At 41.8% G+C, this 23,881-nt stretch overlaps 2 protein-coding genes across 2 annotated transcripts in view; both read left to right on the forward strand.

The window, feature by feature from the left end:
- The first annotated feature begins 962 nt into the window (after positions 1-962).
- Positions 963-3,859, forward strand: ptger4a (prostaglandin E receptor 4 (subtype EP4) a). Its single transcript, XM_015972909.3, has 2 exons — positions 963-2,055; positions 2,304-3,859. The coding sequence occupies exons 1-2, from the start codon at positions 1,276-1,278 to the stop codon at positions 2,838-2,840; spliced, it is 1,317 nt and encodes a 438-aa protein (XP_015828395.3). The 5' UTR covers positions 963-1,275; the 3' UTR covers positions 2,841-3,859.
- A 17,956-nt stretch (positions 3,860-21,815) lies between these two features.
- Positions 21,816-23,881, forward strand: part of loxhd1b (lipoxygenase homology PLAT domains 1b) — a 40,521-nt gene continuing 38,455 nt past the window's right edge. Inside the window, exon 1 of the mRNA XM_070546160.1 lies at positions 21,816-22,768. Within this exon, the coding sequence (XP_070402261.1) occupies positions 22,159-22,768 (610 nt within the window). The 5' untranslated portion in view covers positions 21,816-22,158. The remainder of the gene's footprint in view (positions 22,769-23,881) is intronic.

Here is a 23,881-nt window from a genome sequence, read left to right on the forward strand (position 1 = left end):
TTGTTCCCTCCTCTTCATGATGGATGTCAAGTTGTTGTTGTTATTGTTGTTAGCCTCAAGGGCAACATGCCGATTATCACTTGTAAGTCGCTTTGGACAAAAGCGTCTGCTAAATACATAAACATAAACATAAACAAGACCAAATGCATCATCTTTGATAGGAAAAACCAAACATCCAATCCCCCAAAAAACCTGCAGTGCTGATGGCTTTGCCCTGGATTATGTGACATATCTGGGCATCTGGCTGGATTCATCTTTATCTTTCACCACTCATATCAACAATCTGCAAACAAAAGTCAGAGCAAGATTAGCTCATCTTTTTCACAACAAAGCCTCCTTCAGGCATGCTGCCAAACACATACTTGTTAAAATGACAATACTACAAATTCTGGACTACGGTGACATCATCTACAAAATGGTTTCATGCTCTGCCCTAAAAAAACCGGACATTCTTTTTCACTCAGCCATCCGTTTTGTCACTAATACCCCCTTCCACACTCACCACTGTGATCTCTGGCCCTCCCTTCACACCTGGAGACTCCATCACTGGCTTCTTTTTGTCTACAAGACAATTCTAGGCAAGACACCTCTCAGTCCTCGCTTCTTCGCCCGATTGTTTTTAATCTCTTCCTGTTTAATCAGGTTTTGAAGTGAAAAATGAAAATCGTGTAAATAAACTATCATTGTTTCCTGACTTCCTGCTGTGTTTCTGCTCATATCAAAGACAAGAATAGCAGGTCTGTGATTAACAAATGCTGAGCAACCGGCCTGTCTGCTGATTAAGATGACAATAAGTGATCCTGCTGTTTGGAATTAGTCTCCGTTTTTCTAAACCGAGGTTGTTCAGCTGTTTGACCTTAACGAAAACCCCTTACAAGTTCCGAATTGTGTTTCTATGACCTGATCAGTCTGTCTGAGACTCCGCTGGACCGCGCTGGGAGCCGATGAGAACTGTGATGAAATGAAAGGGAGGGACTGAATTCTGCAAGAAGCTTCAGGGCAGAGCCTCAAATCAATGAACCCGCTAGTTCACATTCAGCTCTCTGCTGACTGAAGTCCGCCTGCTTTACGCAGCAGACTGAGACTAAAACTCTGGGAACCGGGGCAGAATGATCAGATTTGGACTCTGGGCTTTTTTCTTTTAGTGGTTTTTTTTAAGACGCACTTTTTTCCCTGCTTTTTATGATGCTTTTCAATAACTTTGGTGATCTAGACTGGAAACACCGGCCCTAAGACGAGTTCCTCCTAACCCCGCGGTGCGTTCGGACTCCCAGAATGAATAACCAGTCGGTGACCGGGAGAATGGTCCCAACCATCCCGTCCATCATGTTTATTTTCGGGGTGGTTGGGAACGTCATTGCCATCGTAGTTCTGTGTAAAACTCGCCGAGAGCAGAAGGAGACCACCTTTTACACGCTCGTGTGCGGGCTGGCTGTCACGGACCTCCTGGGCACCCTGCTGGCCAGCCCGGTCACCATCGCCACCTACGTGAAAGGCTCGTGGCCCGGACAGGACCCGCTGTGCCAGTACTTCGGATTCACCATGCTCTTCTTCTCACTGGCGGGTCTCAGCATCATCTGCGCCATGTCGGTGGAGAGATTCATCGCCATTAACCATGCCTACTTTTACAACGACTACGTGGACCAGAGACTGGCCGGAAAGACCCTGATAGCCATCTACATCTCCAACGCGCTCTTCTGCGCGCTGCCGATCGTCGGTTTTGGCCAAGTGAAGAAACAATACCCGCAGACCTGGTGCTTTTTGGAGTGGCGGAGCAACAAGACCAGCGATGCCGCCTACTCGTACATGTACGCCGGCTTCAGCTCTCTTCTCATTCTCGCCACGGTCGTCTGTAACGTGCTCGTATGCGGGGCTCTGATCCGGATGCATCGACGCTTCGTGCGCAGGACGTCGCTGGGAACCGACCTGGGGCGCAACGTGGACCCGCGGAGGAGAGCACGCAGCTTTGGGCGTCTGGCTGGTGCGGAGATTCAGATGGTCATCCTGCTCATCGGTACATCGGTGGTGGTGCTCATCTGTTCCATCCCACTCGTGGTAAGTCTTCCTTTGGCTGTGACCATTACGCACGTTTTACGCACGGCCTTTTCAAACGTCTGTCAGGAGCAGAGACCCGTTTGGTTGAGCTAAAATATTCATATCAGGGTAAATGATTTGTAAATAAGATTATTTTAGTGTTAAATATAGTTTTCATGCTTGATACGCAGCTCAATCCACCCAGTAGCTTCTAAACACACAACTAAAGCTGTGGTAAATATGTTAACTAACTTTTCTCCTTTTTGCAGTCTCAGGTGTTTCTGAACCAGCTTTATAAGACTTCAGTGGAGCAACGGCTGGACATAAACCCTGACCTCCGGGCCATACGCTTTGCCTCCTTCAACCCCATTCTTGACCCTTGGATCTACATCCTTCTCCGCAAGGCCGTTCTCCTCAAGCTCATTGAGAAAGTCAAGTGCCTGTTTTGCAAAATAGGAGCAAGAAGGCAGCAGATTCATGGGAACTTTCACTGCATGGATGCCCATCAGCTCTCTTCAATCATCTCTAACCAGGACTCTCCTTCATTGGTGTCCCACGACCCTGGAGACATCACCAGCAACTCCCAGTCCTTCCTCTGTACTTCAGAGGGAAGTGAGCTGCACACTGGAAACGGTCCAAAGGCAAATAAACAACAAAATTCAGTCCGAAACTCAAAAGCCTCTTATTCCTCTGAGAGTGGCAGCAGTGAGGCTCAGACTCAAGAAGGGACAAACACGGCACATCCAAAAGATCCAGCTCTGCAGGTGACTCTAAACTCAGAAACGACGGTGGAGAAATGCATCTGAGTCCTGTCATTTTACCTCTGATAAGATTTTAACTCCCAGGTCGAGCACATGGGGGTGGAAAGGTGCAGCTACCTCAGAGATGACAAACTGAATGCATTTGCAGATTCTGACAGATGTTCTGCAACAGCCACTGATGGAGAAGTCGGTTCTTTCTCATTTTAATCTGCTGTGTGCATGTGAAAGTGAACTGGGGAGGGGGCAGTAAATCAGAAATAATGAGTCACGAGTTAGTGGTCGTTACAGTAAAGAAGAACAGCTGTCAGGTCAAAGCAGTTTATTGTGACTTTGTGTAATGAGTGTTTTTTTTTATTTTTGCTGCACAAACTTAAAATTTGCGAAGGTATTTAATCTTACGTCGAGGGTACAAAGAGTTACACCTTTCAGGAAATGTGGTGGCGTCAGTGAAAAGTAACGTGTTGTGATGCATAGCCTACGTAATTCGTTCATTCTTCTCCAGGAGAAGGTTCTGTATTAAATCCCGTTTTCGGGATGCATTCCGGTTGAGTATTTGTGTTCGGGATCATTTTAAAGGTTATATCAGTGTTTTGTGTTCATCAAGTGCATGGACGTAGTTTTGACTTTAGAAGTGGAGGACACAACTGGCATGATGTACGTATAAAACTACAACTTAGAGGCTCTTTTATGCAAATGTCAGGAATGCAGAACTGTCAAGTACACAGGTGGAAGGAACGGCCAATCACACGTTAGCAAGCATCAGCAGAGCCAATATATGAGCTGCTGAACGGTTCTAATGGGAAACAGACTTCAACACAAGTGGTTGTTTTCCGCTTGGTCCTAGCATGGATGTAATTTGGGGTGGGGGGTGGGGGGGGGCATGTCCCCCCACTTTTTCCCAAAGTCAAGTTTTGACCCCTGCACTTTTTACCATCCAAAAACAATATTATGCTATATTAAATTGACACTGGTTGAGCTCTAGGACCAAGCGGAAAACAACCGTTAGTGCTGAAGCCTGTTTCACATTAGAGCATACTGTAAAGATACCCCCCCCCCCCCCCCCCCCCTTCTAAAGTAAAAATTACATCCATGGGTCCTAGTGCTAAACCAGTGTCTATTTAATATAGCGTGATATTGTTTTTGGACGGTAAAATGTGCAAAAAACAAAAATTGACTTTGGAAAAACTGGGGGGGGGGGGGGGGGGGGTGCGTGTCCCCTTGTCCCCCCCAAAACTACGTCCATGATCAAGTGCAGTTCTGCAACTCAGAAACTTTAGAGATTCAGCAAAAACGATAAAAGGAAAGAAAATGTATTCACTGGGTATGAGAATGTATCAGGACGAGCTGAAAATCAATGTTCGAATACAGTTTATAGTTTTTGTCATTTAAAACAATATTGACTTTAGAATTTAAAAAACCCTGAAAAGTTGCTCATTCACCGTTAATATATTGGTATTAAGGAATGTTAAGACTATTTTTTTTTAGATCTGTAAACATTCAGATCAGGATCCGCTGAAAACACAACACTTTTTTCCTATTTCTGCTCATTTTAATTGAAATACATTCCATCCACACCGTCTCTCTCCTCTATTTTGTTTTTAAAAGACTGAATTTCACGTTTTAACATCCTCTCCTGTAAGTCGACACCTTCTCCCTGCCCTCACGTTGAACTTTTGGGTCCGTTTTCATTTTTTCCTTCTCTAATGAGCTTGATGACACAACCTGGCTTAATTTTTTTCTACAATGAAATTGTCATTTTTAATGTTAAGAATCTCGTTTTAATTGCTCTTTGTAGGAAATTCTGAAAAACAAGGTCTTTTAATTTATTTGAAAATGCCAATAGTGCACTTTATTTTGTTTAATGTTGTAATTTTGTGTAATATTTGTTGGTGATTTTTGCTTTTTTTCCGCAAACATGATTGATTGTTATTAATAACTGAAACTTTCTGTTGAATCAGAAATTCAAACATGTATATTTAATAATGCAGCTATAAATGAATGTTCATGTTCCACTAAAACATTTGACCCGTTGTGCACTTTCTCACTATAAAAAAAGATTTGTGACAGAAAATCTGTTGTTTGACTCCATGAAATCATTCAGTCACTGATTAGTGAATTTACCCTACATTTAAAGGTGCAAGATGTAAGAGTGACATCCTGTGGCCAAATACGGGTACTGCAGTCCAAACCAGTGAGCTCTGAACAGCTGCTGCCGTTTACGGATCAGCACCAGAAGAGATGAGCAAAGATGGGTCATAGACAGTAAGTTCATAAATAGATAACTCCATTTCACTGTGAAATCAAGTTGTTGATTTAGAGCTGACTGTCTTTTTTTTTAATTCACTGTTAGCATTGTTAGCTCAAGGTTAGCTTCTATTAGGGGCGTTTCCAGTAACTTAGAACATTGGGGCTGAGCCCAGACAATCACAGAGGACTTTGGGGGAACCTACAGATTAAAAAAAGGCTTTTTGAAGCGTTTGATGACGAATACTGAACTACATACTTGAGCATGAATTGATTTTCACACTTCATTGTGACAATGTAAACAAAATCTCTAAAATGAGTATTAATAATATGAAAGACAAGATGATGAAATTAGTAACAATGAAAATTTCTTTAGAAATTTTTCTTTCCTTTACAAGCACAAATGCTAGTTGTGTCAAGTTGCACGGTGGACCTCTGCTGCTCTCTTTCCGTAATCGGAAGGTTGCAGGTTCGAGCCCCGCTCAGTCTGTCGCTGTCGTTGTGTCCTTGGGCAAGACACTTAACCCACGTTGCCTGCTGGTGGTGGTCGGAGGGACCGGTGGCGCCAGTGCTCGGCAGCCTCGCCTCTGTCAGTGCGCCCCAGGGCAGCTGTGGCTACATCGTAGCTCATCCCCACCAGTGTGTGAATGTGTGTGTGAATGGGTGAATGACTGGTTGTGTTGTAAAGCGCCTTGGGGGGTTCCAGGACTCTAGAAGGTGCCATATCAAATACAGGCCATTCACCATTTACCATTTCCTCTCCATCATCTGCTCACTCCTTCTTGCTTTTCCTGATGTCGCCTCTAGTTTCCCTCTGCCACCTGCTATTTTCCTGTCTAACTTTTCTTTCTTCCTGTCCTCTAATCCTCATCTCCCTCCCTCTTTTATTCAACATCCTATTTTCTCTTCCTCCACATCTACTGATTTTTTTCTTAGAAGTTGGAAGTTAGACTGAAACGTCTTGCTTTTACCTCTGCAAATCTATGACCTCTTCGAGGTCAACCTTAGCCAGCATCTCTTTCTTTTTTGACGTTAGAGCCAAATCTCTTTACCGCTCCTGACCCGTTGTATTCCTCGGCCATGCGTGCAGTCGGTGAAGGGCACCGAAAGACCTTCCACGACTGCAGCTTGTAACTGGGATCGTCAAGGAAGCTTGGACCGTTAAAAACCTAAGGTGGGGAGAGTATCTTTTTGATTCCTTGTTTGTCTCGGTTTGCCGTACAATCTACAAACAAAGCAGAATGCTGCACTGGTAGTTATATTTCAGCCACTAAAATGCTGTTGGTTGATATTTTCCTTTTTGCTCGCCCAACATTCTTGACGGAAAGCAATGATGATTCATTTGCAGTCCCCCGTGTCTGCAGGCCCCAAATTACTGATTTCGCTTGTCTCTTGCATATGATGGTCTTCCTCAGCATTATTGAGACATTAAAGTGTTTTGTGATTCTTTCACTGTAAAAGTGTTACTTACTGCACCTTTAAAGACCAAGTTCACTTGTTTTATGCAAAGTATTTGCAGTGAAATTATTGTCTTGTGGGTCGATCACTGTAGGGAAAAATCTCTCGACTCCAGTCTTAGGCCCTGTCCACACGTAGCCGGGGATCTGCCAAATCGTAGATATTTCTCTACGTTTTGGCCTGTCATCCACACGAAAACGGAGTTTTTTTCACACGAAAACGGATCTTTTTAAAAAGTCCGGCCAAAGTGAAGATCTGCGTTTTCTCCGTTTTGGGTGTCTGCGTGTGGACAGACAAAACCGGAGTTTTAAGGTCCGCAACGTCACTTTCCGCGACAAAAAAAATGCTGACATCACGTGTGCGACCTGTGTTTACACTAGCCGACAGCATGGATGCCCTCAGAGCTGCGCTCGCTTTATCAATTGTCCAAGCGTTTTTTGCTTGTTTGTTTTTGCAAGAGGAAATACTACTCCTTGCGGAAGACCACAGACGAAGGACGAGGTTAAGAACGGGGCAAGTACTGCCGCCTACAGGTCTGGCATGTCCTTAACAACGTATTTATCCGGGTTCGTGTGGACGGAGTTTTTTTTAAACGAGGTGGTGTGGATGCAAGTTTTGGGAGGGGCGGATATTCGTTTAAAAAAAACGGCTACGTGTGGACTAGGCGTCTGGAACAAGAATTTAGCAAGCTGAGAGGTGAGCGTTAGACGGCAGGATTTGGAGTCTAATTTCCAGATTTTTAGACATCTTTCCTCTGATTGTCTAACAGCAACGTGACTCTACCGCTGACTTTTTTTGCTCTGCAACGTTTATGTTTTCTCTCCATAAACAACGCAAGTCTGGAGGAGTTCTGCCATGTTGTAAATTTGCTAACAGTTAGCTTCTGCTATCCGAGTTGTGCTCCCCTCTTTCCTAGAAGCTAAACCAACAACAGCCTCCCCCATTACAAGCCAAGATGGTTGAGTCTATTACCGTTCATTTTTCAACGTGACTTAAATCTGTCAGGCTTTTCTAATCCAAGCGTTTCCCCATCCATTTTCTATCGACGGCTAATGCTGGAAATAGAGGGTAAGGACTACATTTGTGCGACATGTTAAATTAACAAAATTTATAGAGAAAACCTCATTAATTCAATCAAATGAAGAACTGGAAAACAAAACCTGGCCAGACTGACGGAAAGCTTTTCTCCACAAATAATAAACATTTTAGTCCAGTTGAGCTTAAACAAGCAACACAAAAAGACAAAGTGTCAGAGTGTCCTTCAGACTGCATTAATCAACATAAACTTTGGGGAAAACTGACCTAACAGGAGTGGGAAGTGATCATCCTTACTCACCAGAGTTAACTGTTGGTCTGCTTGCTTTTTGCAAACAACAGACGATCTTCTCGTTGATCAGTGTGCTGCAGACACACTCCAGATATTTTAATAAGATGGGCAAATGTATGAGTGTGATGTTTTACATCAGCTGGGATCCGCAGGCTGTTCACTGACAAACAGCAGAAAATACCTGCTGCCGCTTTGACGCATCTGCCGTCACCTGGCGCTGAAAAGGACACGATGCAATCTGTCTGGAAAGATGCCAGAACCTAACCAGATCTGATTGCAGCAGCTGATAAATGTCTCAGAGCCTGGGCCTCCTCCGCTCGGTAGCGGAGAGGAAGTAGGAGTGAAATGTCATCTGGGGGGAAAACAGGATCTCCCGAGGTGTGTTAGGAGACCTCTGACTCACATCAGCGTGAAGAGCTCAGCGTTTTCCATGAGGTGTCCCTGAAGTGGTCTAAATGTCCTCAAGAGCATCAAATCCTCACCTGATGATGACTATTACCATGTTTTCACACAGTTATGTTAAAGAATGTGTGTGAAATATATAATTTAAATCTGAAAGATGAAAATCTCATCAGATTTTGATCTGACTGATCCACAGATACCAATTTTTTTTATTATTTAATGCATTTAATTTGAAATTTTCTACATTTAATGGAAGTATAGCTCTGTGGAGGTGTATATAATTAAATGTTTTTGAGCGATCAGGAGCTCTGCTGGTTGCTGCAGACTGAGTTGCTCTGAGGTGGGGTTTAATCCCCGTCCAAATCCCCCCACAAATATACAGCGTGTAGCTTGTTTTAAAGGCTTTAAGCATTAAAACTTACATCAGCAAGTTTCCATGACACAGACGTCTAATTGGTAACTTTGAACCCCGCTGTTGTGTAATGACTAAACTAAATAGGAAGAAGCTAGCCACATCAGGCCATCTGAATGACGGGTTTTAAATAAACATCCTTCAAAATATTTCTAAAACCTTTCTGCCGGAAGTAACAGTGTTATTGCAGGATCTTGTTGCTGGGAAGTGTTTACACAGTCAACGACAGCATCCAGTAGCAATCAACAGACCAGCTCAGTGGCGTAGAAGAAGAAGAAGAAAATATAATTTCTATAGCGCCTCTCAAGATAAAAATCACGAGGCGCTTCACAAAAACAAAAACAAAAAATAAAAAAAATTGTAAAAATATAAAAAAGCATTTCGAAAATGTTTAAAATATATTTAAAATGAGCAAAAATAAGCTATTGGGATTTAAAAGAAAAAATGTTAAGAAAGAGAGAGAGTGAACAGGAAAGAGGGAAATCAGTGGATCCTGAGGAAGGTGGAATAGGTGGCGAGAGCAGAATAAAGAGAGAGAGGTGAAGAAGGTCATACAAAAGCCAGCTTGAACAAGTGAGTCTTCAGCTGCTTTTTAAAGGAGACCACTGAGTCCACTGATCTCAGGCTCAGGGGGAGAGAGTTCCAGAGTCTGGGGGCCACAGCAGCTAATGATCTGTCACCTTTGACCTTTAGCCTGGTGCTGCACAACCAGTAGGCTTTGATCACTGGACCTCAGGGACCTGCTGGGGGTGTAGGGACTAAGAAGATCACCAATGTAAGATGGTGCTTGTCCATGTAAGGCCCTATAGACCAGAACCAGGATCTTGAAATGAACCCTGGAGTTGACTGGGAGCCAGTGAAGCTGGAGGTACAGTATGAGTCCACAGTGAGACTGGGAGATAAAGGATTAATACCCATGGTCCGGTCATACCAGACTTTTAAAATGCGATCCAACACCTTCCTGCTTGACACTCAGCATTAAGGCGTTCGATTGGAGGGTTAAACCACCAAAAAGGTTCCTGAGCATGGCCGTGTCTGCAGCTCACCGCTCCCCCAGGGGATGGGTCAAATGCAGAGATGAATTTCACTCACCAGTGTGACAGCTAACGGGACTTTAACTTTTAATGTGTGCATCTGGTGTGTGTGTGTGTGTGTGTGTGTGTGTGTGTGTGTGTGTGTGTGTGTGTGTGTCCCTTCCATCAGCAAAATCAAGTACTTTATAAATCACGTTAAACCAAAAAGATTTTTAGCTTTTTTTTGTTTGTCTCACCTTTTAGAAAACAATGAGTCTTTTGAGTTTTGCCGATTCTATGTAAAATTGAAAAAAAAAAAAAATAATAATTAAATGTAAGATTGACAAATTTCAGACGAATCTGTAAAATCAAGTGTGCACATGCTAGACTTTTATTCATGTAAGACAATGAAACAACAGTAAGGCTAAAGTCTTAACACCGGTTACTGTGAATGGTGAATTAAAACATTTATTAAACTTTTATGATGTGCAGCTGTCAGGCTTTTCTGGCCCATGCAGTTCCCCGTCGAATTCTTTCATCTGAAGCTAATGCAGGAAATAGGGGTAACTCGGTGCAACCAGTGCACCATTTCCAGGAACTAGCAGTGAGCCACATCACAGCCGAGCTTCAGACGACAGATTTCGGAGTCTTATCTCCTGATATTTGGACATCTCACTTCTGATTGGATTACAGCAAAGCAACTCTACCACTGATTTACAACGATGACGTTTTATCTCCACGAATAACACAATCCTTGAGAAGTTCTCCATTGTGGTGGAGTCGCTAATGCTAACAGTTAGCTTCTACCGGTCGAGACGTTCTCTGCTGCTTCCTGGACGCTAAACCAATAACAGTCTTCCCCGTTGTGAGTCAAAAAGGGTGAGTCCATGAATGTTACGTGACAGTGTGACATAGATCAGTCAGACTGTTTTCACCATCTATGCTCTATCAGAAGCTAATGCAGAATATGGGTGTAGGAGACTATTTTCTGCCTGCATGGAAAATTCAGAGTGGCCAAATATAGTCAGAAATAAATATTTAAAAAGGGTTTGTCATTGTTCCACAGCTTTAAACTCGGCAGAGCAAATTAGGTTTTTGTTTTGTTTGTTTTTTTAAGCTTATAATCAAATAAATCTATGATCCTTACTCCAGAAAGAATAAGAAAAGAAAAGTGCTGACACACACTCCTAACTATGAAAAAGGAGTTGTTTTTGTCTGGTTTCAGTACAAAATGTCACATAAGCAGCTTCAGGAGACGTTTCGAGTCCACGTGGACGCTCTCCAACATGAAATCACACGTTCACGGACTGGAAGACAGCTGTGTTTCCCAGCTTGCATCGCTGCAGCTTCCAGCTTCAACAACTCACTTCTCGACAGTCTCTGCGTTGATGATTTCTTAAAAAAAAGATTAGATTTGTTTAATCGTCTGTTACACGATGAGTAAAATTTCACCCCCTCAGACTTCTGTATAATTAATCATTCATCTAAGATGATTAAATACGATGAAGCTCCACCAACACTGGACGATCTCTCTGTGGGAGTCAGATTACTCTCTAATCGATGGAATGAAGAAACAGAGTGGCATGCTTAAATCTGCAGACATTATGTCATTATTTCTTGGAAAATCCCTCCTAATTCAGAACGATTTTACCACAGCTTCGTTGGTCAAATTTTTTGTCATTTTGTACCTAAAAGAAGCTTCTTTTGCACTCAAGTTTTACCTTAAATAACTCTTAATTTTGCTTTTGACAGACTGTTTAAAGAAACAGTAAGAAAGTGGAAAATCTGATGCTTTAGTTCAAGTAATGCTCAAAGTAAAATGAACTTATCATACGCTCCTGTGATCTTTTCTTCATGTTTTTCTCTTTGCTTTGATTAAATTTAAAGTATTTGTGTTGAAAATATCCCAGTAATCGTTAATTTATTGAATAGCGCTACATAAAGAGTTTCTTCAAACCCTCACTCCACTTTGACTCCACGGTGACTGAGTCACACCTGGAGGCGGATGTTTTTCCAATAAGCGACTCATCGCAAAGGGTTCAGATTCAGATGTAGGACGCTTGTGCAGAAATTTACTTGCAAGTGCAACGTTTAAATGTTTAGTGCTTTTACTGTTGTTGCTGAAAATGTCATTTTCCTGTTGACTTTTCTTGTATTGCAATATTTTTGTCTCTGCATGGGAACCTCTGCAGAGCAGCAGTCAGCAGCAGGATGATTTACTGGAGGGCTTGATTAGGATACCAAGATAAAGCAACAGGAGCTATGATAAATCAGCTGAAATTAATGAGCTGACAAGGGCAAAGATAAATCTGCAGTAAAGTTGACCTTTCCTTTTATCTGCTCTGTAAATGACCCTGAAAGTAGTGACTTCTATGCATGCTATTTATCATACGTTTGTGTATTTTTAACAGATATTTAGTTTTATCTTGTGGAGTTTTGCTCACTGACCTTATTTCCACTGCTGTTGGGTTTACGGGCCGCCTGGTGAAACAGGTACCGTCACCGTTGGCGCTATCGCTGTTATATCTATGCAGAAGAACCTCTCCGTGCAGTTCTCAGATGGTTCGAATCCACTGGCTTAGCTCATCCCCAATAAACTTAAACGGGCAAAGCTCAGGGGTCATAATCATGTGTAATTCTCCCGAGAGGGTTTTGCATATATTTGTCAGGAGTGTTTATATCACATTTAAATTTTGTGAGCAGTTGCAAATTCAAGTGGGCTTTTCTGACGCAGAATACCTCCGGCTGCAGTAGAGCCCAACTCCAACCCTGCACTGCAGACATTATGAGCAGAACAAATGCAGATGTGAAGAAAAATAACTTGTCTTGCATCTGGTTGTGCTTTCTTTTTTTTTTTTTTTTGTTTAATTGAATGATCCTGTGAAGAAGAAGTAGCTGCAAAACAAAGATGCATTTATTTTGGGAAAATAGCACAATTGTTCATTTTTCCCTTCACATTGTAAACATGGAAATTTGTACATATATATATATATATATATATATATATATATATATATATATATATATATTACTGTATGTTACTGTTTTTTTTTGTGCCCCAATCTTTTAGTTGTTGTTTATCAGGCAGACACCTTGCCCACTTTAAGACTAGGCTTAAAACATTTTTATTTGATAGGGCCTATGGTTAAAATCTGATGTTAGCCTAGATCTGGACAAGTGGGGGAGTAGAGGGAGGTGGAGTGTACAGTCGGTAAAGACGGCTCTCCCTTGCCCTGCCTCCAACATGCCTCCATCTAAAATTTTGGCTAGGTTATCCAGAGTTATGTCTGTAGTTTTGCTGCTATAGGCTTAGACTGCTGGAGGACACACTGACCACTTTCCACACTCGACTACTTTCTTCTACAATCTGCTCTTTAACTGTATTATTTCCTGAAACACACCGCCCGGGCAACAAAGGAGTGGCTCCGTAAGAAGCATTTGAAAGTCCTGGAGTGGCCTAGCCAGTCTCCAGACCTCAACTCCGTAGAAAATCTGTGGAGGGAGTTGAAAGTCCGTGTTGCTCGGCGACAGCCCCAAAACATCACTGCTCTCGGCCTGACAGATCTATGTCACATTGTCATTTAACATTAATGGACTCACCCTTCTTGACTCACGACGGGGAAAGCTGTTGTTGTTGGCCAGGAAACAGCTGAGAACGCCTCTGCTAGTGGAAGATAACCTTTAGCATTAGCAACTCCACCACACGGCAGAAGTCTTGTGTTATTTGTGGAGATAATATATAATTTTAATCAATTTTGCAGTTTTTAAGTGGTGAAACATCTAAAACTGGCACTCGTGATGTTAACACATCCCTGCTAATGCTACAAAGGGCTAAAACAATAGTTCTATGACGCATGAGGATGCTTGAACGCTCTGATACACTTAGCTACAACACAAAAGATAAACCACTTTTCTTTTATCTCCCTTTTCTTCTATCAGTAGCTTAAAGTGTACAGAGTGAAATTACTTCAGTGCAGATCAAGTTAGCATTCAAGCTAGGTTGGTGTGCTAAGCTGTGGATACTCAAATCTGTTGGTCAACAGTCTAGACCAGCGTAAACAATTCGCTTTGCTGAAGAAGCGGGGAGGACTTAGGGGAAAGATGAATCATGAAAGAACTACTTTATATCAGAACAATGTCAGAAGGTAAAAATTTAAATATTTTCAAGTAATTTTAGAAATTTTTAACTTTGTACCACAGCTTTAATGTTATATTCTCCTCTACGGGTCACATTTACATCCTCACGCTCATTGGTTGCTGTTTTTTTAGCAAGACTATTCATGGCCTCTTTGGTTGTGGCATAATTCCCAGCCCTTCACACATCTATGGGGAACAAAGTGTCATACCCTCTCAGAAGGATCAGTGCTCACCTCCCACTACAACCTGAACCTCTTGTCACAACATAACCTGACCACAGTCGTGGCCTCCGAGGCTCTCAGATGAAGAACACAACGGTTATTGTGCTTCTCTCACATCCCACTGTGTCCCATTTTGTTTCCGTTGGTGCTTCCTGCGTGAACTGTCAGACCCTCCAGTGTGTTTGTTTTGAAAGTCTTTGCCGAGTGTCTCCTGTGTCAAAGCTGTGTTATCACAGAGCTCCGTCTGGACAGGCTGGGAAATAAACATTTGCTCTTTGGGAAAAGCAATTAGGCTCCTAATCTAGAGGCTATGAAAGTCATCATCACACATGAGGCATCTCCCCCTCCCTCTGGAGTTTACAACAACTCTTTATGTTTACATTCAAAAACAAAATTCACCATCATTTCAAACTGCTGATAGCGGATGTTATGGGTGTGTTGATGGCTTAACTGTTTGCTCTTTATCTTATTCTAAACACATCATGAATCAGAAAGGATTGTAGCTCATCCCAAGCAGTGAACGTGCTGAAGAACCTGGTCAAGAATCACGCTGGCTAAGAGGCGCCCTACCTGCTTCATAAAGCCTTTGACATTGTTGACCATCACCTGCTACTGGAGAGGCTGAGGGACTGGGTAGGCCTATCAGGAACTGCTCTGGTGTGGTTCTTCTCTTATCTTTCTGAGAGCTCCTTTTCTGTGGCCGTCTCCAAGTTTAGGTCCTCCACCACCTCCCTTACCCATGGTGTCCCACAAGGTTCTGTGCTGGGGCCTTTGCTCTTCCTCCTCTATCTGCTTCCTCTTCAGCACATCCTGAGCTCCTTCAAAGGAATCTCCTACCATCTTTATGCAGATGACATCCAACTGTACATCTCCTTTAAGCCCCATGAGATGTCTAAGATGCAGATGTTACTCACCTGCTTAGACTCTATTAAAACCTGGATGGCTGGGAGCTTTCTACAGCTGAATGAAGATAAGACTCATCTGAGTCATGAAGAGATCCTCATCTGTGCCCCAGACAGTGATGCCGGTAACGCGTTGCTTAGTAACGCGTTACTCTGAATATGACCACTTTTTTAGTAACGACTAATCTAACGCATTACTATTAATCTAACGCATTACTATTTCCATAACAGTAGTCAGATTAAAGTTACTTTTCCAAACCACTGTGCGTTATTATTTTTTTTATCAAAATTATACGTGTCGTGACTCGTGAAACGTCACATAAGCGGCAGGTCACGTTTTCCGCTCACAAGCAGCTAGCGACGTAAAAAATTGTAAACAACAATGGAGGGAGAGAGATGTGCGTTCTTTAGCTGGAAATATGGTCACTATTTTGAGTTTCTGTCAGCTAAAGATTTCAATATTAAGGTTCGTTGTACACTCTGTGTTGGCGAAAAAGTGTTATCTACCTTCAAAAACACGACGTCAAACTTAAAGAAACATTTGGAGTCGCAGCACGGCACAGTCAAACTCACAGAGAGAGTCCCACCAAGGGGTCCGAAGCAGAGAGCCGTGACTTCCGCAGGTCCTACGTCCCCCAAACAACAAAAGTTGGACTTTGGTGCAAAACCAGTAAGTGATGAAGAATTGAAGAAGTTGGTCGCGCAGTATATTGTAGAAGAAATGCTACCTATAAACACTGTTGACTCTCCCTCGTTTCGTGCCATAATAAAAAAGATCCCTACTTCTGTTAATGCCGAGCTGCCTCACCGAACGACTTTTACTTCTTACTTGGAGAAGGAGTTTACAGAAATGGAGAGAAATTTGAAGGCCGCACTTAATGAGATTGACTTTGTTTCAACTACCGCGGATATTTGGACTGCTAACAACAGAAGCTACATGGGAGTAACGCTCCACTGGATCAGTAGAACCACATTAGAGCGCCACAAGGTTGCATTAGCATGTAGGCGAATTCGTGGTAGACACACGTATGATGTCATTGGTACAGAAATCGAAAACATTCACTCCTCTTATGGATTACTCAACAAAGTAGTTGCAACAGTTACTGATAATGGATCCAACTTTGTTAAGGCGTTTCAAGTTTATCATCATGTCACGGAGTCCGATGATGAGACGGAGGAGGAAGAGTCCACCCCAAAAGACGATTATGTCACTTTTTCAGATCTGTCAGAAATCCTCTCAGCTGAGAATGAAAGTGATGGTCAGCTGTCTCTTCCCCCGCACCGCAGGTGTGCTTCGCACACCATCAACATAATTTGCACACGTGATGTGGAGAAACATTTAACAACCAATGCAGAGAGCAGGTCTGTGTATAGGAGCAGCACAGCAAAATGCACAGCTCTTTGGACCAAATCGAGTAGATCTACACTTGCATCAGAAACCGTGGAAGAAATCAGCAAAAGAAAGCTCCTAATACCAACATCCACAAGGTGGAATTCCTTTTTTGATGCTGTAAAGAGAATTGCAGAAATCCCCATGGGTGAGCTGAATACTCTGTGCACAAAGCTAGGACTGAAGTGCTTCAAAGATCAAGAATACCAGTTCCTGCATGAGTACTGCATGGCCATGAAACCTCTGACTGCAGCATTGGACATTTTACAAGGCGACTGTCCATATGGAACTTTACTACCAACACTTGAAGTTCTGATGCAGAAGACCCAGACTGTGAAGGATGACCTCTCCAGGATGACTGCAGGCCTTCCAGATGCCATTGTACAGGTATGCTCCATCTTGAAATTAGTCAAATGTATTGCTTCATACAATTCACAAACATGGAACAGAATATTAATTATCATTGAAAAATAAGATTAAAACAATTAAAATGTTTACAAGTCACCTAAAACAAAATAAATCCATAATACTGATCTCATATTAGGCATTGTTTGCAAATAATTCAATAACATAATACATTTTAGGCATAAAAATATCGATTATGTTTTTAGGCTATTCAGATTCGTTTCGCCGGTGTGCTGGACGACAAAGATGCCCTCCTCGCAGCTGCCAGTTGTCCAAAATTCAAACTCCGATGGCTGAGAGATGCAGGAAGGAGGGAGCAAGTAAAACAGCTTCTGACAGCAGAGTGTTGCACCACTGCTCCTCTGGCAAACAACCCTGCCAGTGTACCCAGTGCTACTACATCTAGCAGCCAAGGTGAGATGGACTTTTTCACTTTTGAGGCAGAGCCAGAGGAGGAGACCTATTCTGCAGAAAAAGAAGTCATGGACTACCTGATGTCAGGCTACGACCTTCAGATTCTGCATAAGTTTCCAAGCATAAAGACAATCTTCTTAAAGTATAATGCTCCAACCCCATCAAGTGCTCCTGTGGAGCGGCTTTTTAGTCTGGGGGGTTTGGTGCTCACGCCGAAAAGAAATCGACTTTCTGACAAAAGGTTTGAGAAGCTTCTGTTAATGAGGTACAACCACTGGTTTACTCACCCCACTCTACTGTTTCCCCCATAACATGTGATGACAACATGTACTGAAAAAAAGAGAATAGGGAATCCAATTTAAAGAACTATTTACAAGTAATTGAATTAAATTTATCAAAGTCAATTAATAAATTTATTAAAGTTTTCAAGTTGATTAACTTAAATCAATTACTTGCAAGGAAGTAAGGCAATTTAAGTTGGACCTGCATTCTCTTTTTTTTCATAAGATTACTCCAAAGTTACAAAAGCGGACAATAGTGCTTACATGTGGATGGTATGAAAAGTATCTTAAGGGAAGTCAAGAAAGACTCTTTGTTTGTTTTTTATAAAAAGCTTTCATGTGAAATGAAGTCAAGAAAGACTCCTTTTTTTTAAGTATTTATGTTAAATAAAGTCAAAGACTTTCTTTATTTTCATACAAACAAGTATTTCTGTCAGGAAAAAAGTTTTAAGTTCAACTTCAAATGTCAGGAGATATATTGTTGACATTACTGTTAAAATACACTTCCAATAAAGTGAGTATTGGCAAAACCGGTTGAAGTTTTTATGTTGAGGCAGTGGGGAGTGTTATTGGCAGCTTCTGAAAGTAACCAATAAAATAACTAGTAATCTAACTTAGTTACTTTAAAAATAAAGTAATCAGTAAAGTAACTAAGTTACTTTTGAAAGGAGTAATTAGTAGTCTGTAATATATTACTTTGTCAAAGTAACTGTGGCAACACTGGCCCCAGACGAGCTGGTTCCCAAAGTCAGAGACTCTCTTGGTCAGCTTGCTTCTCACACCAAACCTTCCGTCAGGAATCTTGGCATGACCTTTGACCCAGCTCTCACCCTGGATTCTCATGTCAGTTCTCTTGTTCGCTCTTCCTTCTTCCATCTCAGGAACGTTGCTAAGCTGAGTCCCATTCTGTCCCGCTCTGAACTTGAGACAGTTCTCCACACCTTCATCTCCTCACGCTTAGACTACTGTAACTCTCTTTTCACGTGTCTGAGCAGAACCTCCCTGAACCGTCTGCAGGTGGTTCAGAATGCCTGTGCTCGGCTTCTGACCAAGTCCTCCAAATACACCCACATCACCCCGCTTCTCCTCCAGCTTCACTGGCTGCCAGTCAACTTCAGGGTTCATTTCAAGATCCTGGTTCTGGTCTATAGGGCCTTACATGGACAAGCACCATCTTACATTGGTGATCTTCTTAGTCCCTACACCCCCAGCAGGTCCCTGAGGTCCAGTGACCAAAGCCTACTGGTTGTGCAGCACCAGGCTAAAGACCAGAGGTGACAGATCATTTGCTGCTGTGGACCCCAGACTCTGGAACTCTCTCCCCCTGAGCCTGAGATCAGTGGACTCAGTGGTCTCCTTTAAAAAGCAGCTGAAGACTCACCTGTTCAAGCTGGCTTTTGTATGACCTTCTTCACCACTTTCTCTTTATTCTGCTCTCCCCACCTATTCCACCTTCCTCATGATCCACAGATTTCCCTCTTTCCTGTTCACTCTCTCTCTTTCTTAAATTTTTTTTAATCACAATCGTCAATGTTTTGCTCATTTAAAATATATTTTTAACCATTTTCTAAATTCTTTTTTATATTTTTACATTTTTGTTTTTGTGAAGCGGCTCGTGATTTTTATCTTGAGAGGCGCTATGGAAATTAAATTTTCTTCTTCTTCAGCGGGAGCTCCTTACCTGCTTCACGGCTGTTAGCTGCAATGCGAGCGGGTAGCATTTTCAGTTCACTGATCATCAATAAAAAGCACAAGAAGAAGAAAAAGAAGGAGTTTGCGTTTCTGTTGGCAATATGGCGGAAACTGGAAGTTAAAGTACGAGAGTAACGCCTCTGGAAGTGAAGCAAAGAGCTAAAACTGAAAGGAACGTCGGCATGGCCTACACTAGCATAAGGGAGCTAAAGGCTACAAATCACGGACTTTTGGTGAGCTGCATGACTTTGTTGCTACTGGACTTGTGTGTAATATTACTTTTTGTCGAACAGTGTGGCTCTTCTTACTTTGTGGCTTATTTTAGTGATAGTTGGCTCATGTTAGAGTTAGCTCATTGTTAGCGCTAGCTACAGCAGGCCGCAAGCAGGGTTGTTACTGACAGTTGTAATTCCACTTTGAACCAGTAGGGCAAAGGAGAAGGAAACTGTCCAGTGTTGCTTTAAATTACTTTTTTGTTCAGTTATCGGTTTTGTGATATATGAAATGAAACAAGTAATAATAATAAAATTAACCGTGCTTTGAGGATTCAGCTCTTTCATGCAACTCTGTTGTCTTTCCTTTTGGTTTGCCAGTGAACCAGAAAGGACAAATATAATCTGGATCAGTAGCTGTGGTTTGTTTCTGTGATGATTCGAGAGGCTTTGAATCTGTGATTACAGGGAAGACTGATAAATGTCCAGTTTCTGGTCCCTGATGATGACTGATCTGCTTCTCTGTTGTCCAAACTGCTCGATGAAAGTCAGCTGATTTACTGCAACCAGCCTGTTTAGATCATGAGGACAAACATCCAAATGTTCTGTATTTATTACTGACAAGCATCTTAGAAACGGAATAATCTGAATTTGTTGTACTCGTTTTTAATAAAATTAGCTGGTTTGTGTTTAGTTACACAGGAACATCTGTTTCATCTAATAAATCTGTTGATTCGTTTTACTTTTGAAGCCGAAAACAGTTGGTGGGTCCATTTAAAACAATTAAATGAAAGAGGAGCTGCATAAATGAGTCATACTGCAGGTGGCACATAGCAAAGCCATAAACAAGTTCAGCTTTTAAGTCAGGCTAACGTGATGAGTTACAGGATTAATTATGACAATAAAGCATGTATTGTGTCGACTCATGGCCACAAAGGTTAATCACAGACTGCAGATGGACAGCTCCTAATCTTTCTGAATCAATGTTCTGTGTAGGAAAAAGAATGTCTGAGGAAAAAGATCCAAGGATTCATTTGGACTAAAAACACCTTTCAAGTGAAAAATGCAGCCAAGAGAAACAAAGTGATGACACAAAAAACCATTAGACACCAAATAAAAATAAGATGGAGAGTCATTTAATACCCATCTGTTTATAATGACCTTCTTAAACCACAAGAAATCAGCAATAAACTGGATTTGCTGCTTGTATTCTGCCTTTTACACATTATATTATTAGATTTTAACTGTGTTTCTTTGAGACATTAAACAAAGCTCTAACTTCCCAGGTTGTATTTCACGCTCGTTGGATTTCATTGTATATTTCACAGAAGAAGAAGAAAAAGGCTTGAGGGTAAATGTATGACCCATCTGTTTTTTTCTGATAAAACATCTGACTGATGCAACCAGTGTTCAATCTCTGCTGAATGGTTGTAATTACATGCAGAATAAAGACAAAGGCAACATCTCCCTCTGCTGGCTGCAGTAATCTGAAAAAGCGACAAAAATGGTCCTTATTTTATTTTTAAAGACGGATTCTCTAATCTTTAACCTTGTAATATTCTGGTCAAACATATTTTTATGTTCTGATATAGGACGTGGTAAGTTGGGAATAAAATAACCCAAATTAAGATACAAAAAAAATTGATAAACAGAAATAATTACACAACCCTAAAATGTAATCTTAATCCTTGGCTTGTTGTTTTTTTCTTTTGTTTGTAAAATCAAAAATTTCATAAAAAATTTACATTTTCATTTAGTGTGGCAAAACTAATATTTTACAACAATTATAAAAATAAAAAGCTCTTCAGTTCATTCTCTTTAGTTTGTTCATCTTGAGAAGGATAGTGCACCCCCAACTGAAATGAACTCTATTGCCGTATTCTCCAGAGTTAGATAAGTGTGGAAAGGCATTTTTCAATCTCCTAATTGGGCAGTATTCTGTTAGCTTTAGCTTAGCATAAGCAATGTAAGTGAATGGTAACAGCTAGCATTTCAATCATTCAAATTCAAAGTACCCTACACTTCCATAAATGCAAATGCATGGCTACTAGGCTTATACGTGCTCTAGTTTTTTTTTTTTTTTTTTGAAGGAACAGCATAGTACATTGATCTAAAAAAGGCCGAGTTCATGACAGAGGAAGTAGGTGTCTTTTGCGTCTAATGTGTCATGTCCTTGCACCTTCCAGTGGAGGCTTGCACCAGCACTTTGTTGTAACTGACTTCTGTAATTTCTTCGCTTTCTTTTCTTATGAAGTTGATATGATAATTGAGGTCACAAAGAAAACTTGTGATCATTGTTGAGTAACTTCCACGACATTTTAACATCACATGCTAGCTGTTACCACTCACATTGTTTATGCTAAGCTAAAGCTAATTAGGAGAATGACTGGGCAGGTTACAAAATGCTTTTTCTCCACTTATCTAAATTTGGGGAATATGGCTCAGTTTCACTGCCCTGCGATGGACTGGCTCTCTGTCCAGGGGGTAGCCCCCCCCCCCCCCCCCCCCCACACACACACACACACACAAAATGCTTAATCTCTATGCAAGTTTCTATTTTAAAAAAAGACCTGTTTCTCTTCATCTCTCTATTATACTGTATTACCTCACCCTTCCAAGAAAAGGGTTTCCTCCTCTGATCAGGTGACGACACGCCGTCCATCATGTTAATGAGGTCAGAGCATCTGCTGCAGCAGCAGTAGCGTGGGGTTTCCCAGGCACCAAAAGGCAGTTTGTAAGATCCGACTCCGGCTCGTCCTGCCAGCTGGTCGCTCCTGCGCAGCCACAGGTCAGTTTAATCAAGTTTCACCGGAACACCCAGGAATCAGTTACAAGGGAGTAAATAAATTAAAGATGCCCACAAAAAAGAAAAAAGCGTCTCAAAGAGCAGAGAAAGAAACCAAAGATGTGGATGACGACGACTCGGAGGATCAGGAACCCGAGCAGAAGAAGAAAGGCAAGCAGGTAGGTGAATCAAAGAATGCTAGAGAAAAGAAGAAGGGCAGTGATGAAGAAGAAGACTCTGATGCAAGAGGAGGGCAAGTAAAGAGCACCAAGAAGAAGAAAAAGGTTAAGAGTACAAAAGAAAAGGCCAAAGAAGAGAGTGAGGCTGAGCTGAGCAGCGAGGACAACAACAATGAGCCAAAAGGTAAAAAGAAAGGAGAGAAACTCCCTGATGTGATCGAAGCCACCAGGAAACCCTCAAAGAAATCCTCCGTCAAAGACAAGATGGGAGCAAAGGATAAAAACAAAAGCAAAAAGGGAGGAGATGATGAAGATGAGGACAAGAAAAAGAAGAAGAAGAAGAAAGGTTCAGTGAAGGGCGACAGCGACGAAGACACCAAGAAGACAAAAGGCAAAAAGAAAAAGATTGAGAACTATGCTGAAATTTATGAGAAAGAACTTCGTAGCTACGAGCCCGAACGCCTGGAGGATTACGAGGACGAGTACCACAAAAAGAAAGGTAACTCCTCAATTTCTTTAGGACAAAAATCTCTACTTTATATATAAACGTCCTGGTGTTGTGTGAAGACCTGATGTGTGGCGTGCCCAAGTAAGAGATATTTGACCCTCAGAGAGGAGGAGGATCCTTGATTGCCGTTACAGGAGTCTGCATTGGTTTAATGCTCACTGTCACGTTACCTGACAGGTAGGATAATGCTGACAGTAACGTATCGTCTGTCTACAGAACACTTGCCACTAACCTTTAACAAAGTGGTAGTTTTACGTTTATCACTGGAGGCTGTAAAGATAAAAGCTGCCACTAAAATGACTATAAACATCACAGAAGATGAACGTTTGATTTATAATAGTGTAAATGTCAAGTCAAAATAAAAACCTGATACAGATCATTTCTATTATAATATTTTAATGCCAATATTGGCTGATAGTAATGGTAGGCTGATATTCTCGGCCATTCTGCATAATGAGCCGCACGAAATTTGACATATACATTTATTTTTCTCAAAGACAATGCAGCGTATCAGTCTGGCCCTTCTAACACTAAACTCCCATTAAACCCTTCCAGCAGAGGTGGAAAATAACGAATTACATTTACTCACGTCACTGTAATTCAGTAGCTTTTTTGTATATTTATACTTTTTAAGTCGTTTTTAAACTCTGTACTTTTACTTTTACTTGAGTACGTTTTTTCAAAGGAATTGTAATTCTCTACATTTTAAATCATATCTGTTACTGAGTACAAATAAATTGTAGGCTTAATAAATTAAAAGCACGTGTCGCAGCGTCGGAACTGAAAGAGACACCTGCACGAGCGCCGCGTCTAAACCGTGGGGGTGGGGGTGTACACTTTTGCTCCAAAACATCAGTTCAGTCCCTGGGATCCACTCGCTGTTTACCTCCTCTCTCCCTCCTCTCCTGTGGGTTGGAACCCGCACCTTCGCGCTCCGGTGTTACGTCATCAGAGTTCTGCTCGGTTCGGTAGCGAGATTCGGTTCCGTGTTTGAAATACGTTTCCCTACCGCTCCGCACGGCAGCGGCAAAATAACGTTTAGCGCTCATAACAAGCGGATTCTCAGCGCTTTGCTCATAAAACAGAAGACATGCAGGCCTCTGT

Source organism: Nothobranchius furzeri, chromosome 17 (genome assembly GCF_043380555.1).
Source record: "Nothobranchius furzeri strain GRZ-AD chromosome 17, NfurGRZ-RIMD1, whole genome shotgun sequence".
NCBI lineage: Eukaryota > Metazoa > Chordata > Actinopteri > Cyprinodontiformes > Nothobranchiidae > Nothobranchius > Nothobranchius furzeri.

Coding starts and splice junctions, on each gene's coding strand:
- ptger4a (XM_015972909.3), top strand. CDS start 1,276: ATGAATAACCAGTCGGTGACCGGGAGAATGGTCCCAACCATCCCGTCC. Junction 2,056..2,303: donor TCTGTTCCATCCCACTCGTG/GTAAGTCTTCCT, acceptor TCCTTTTTGCAG/TCTCAGGTGTTTCTGAACCA.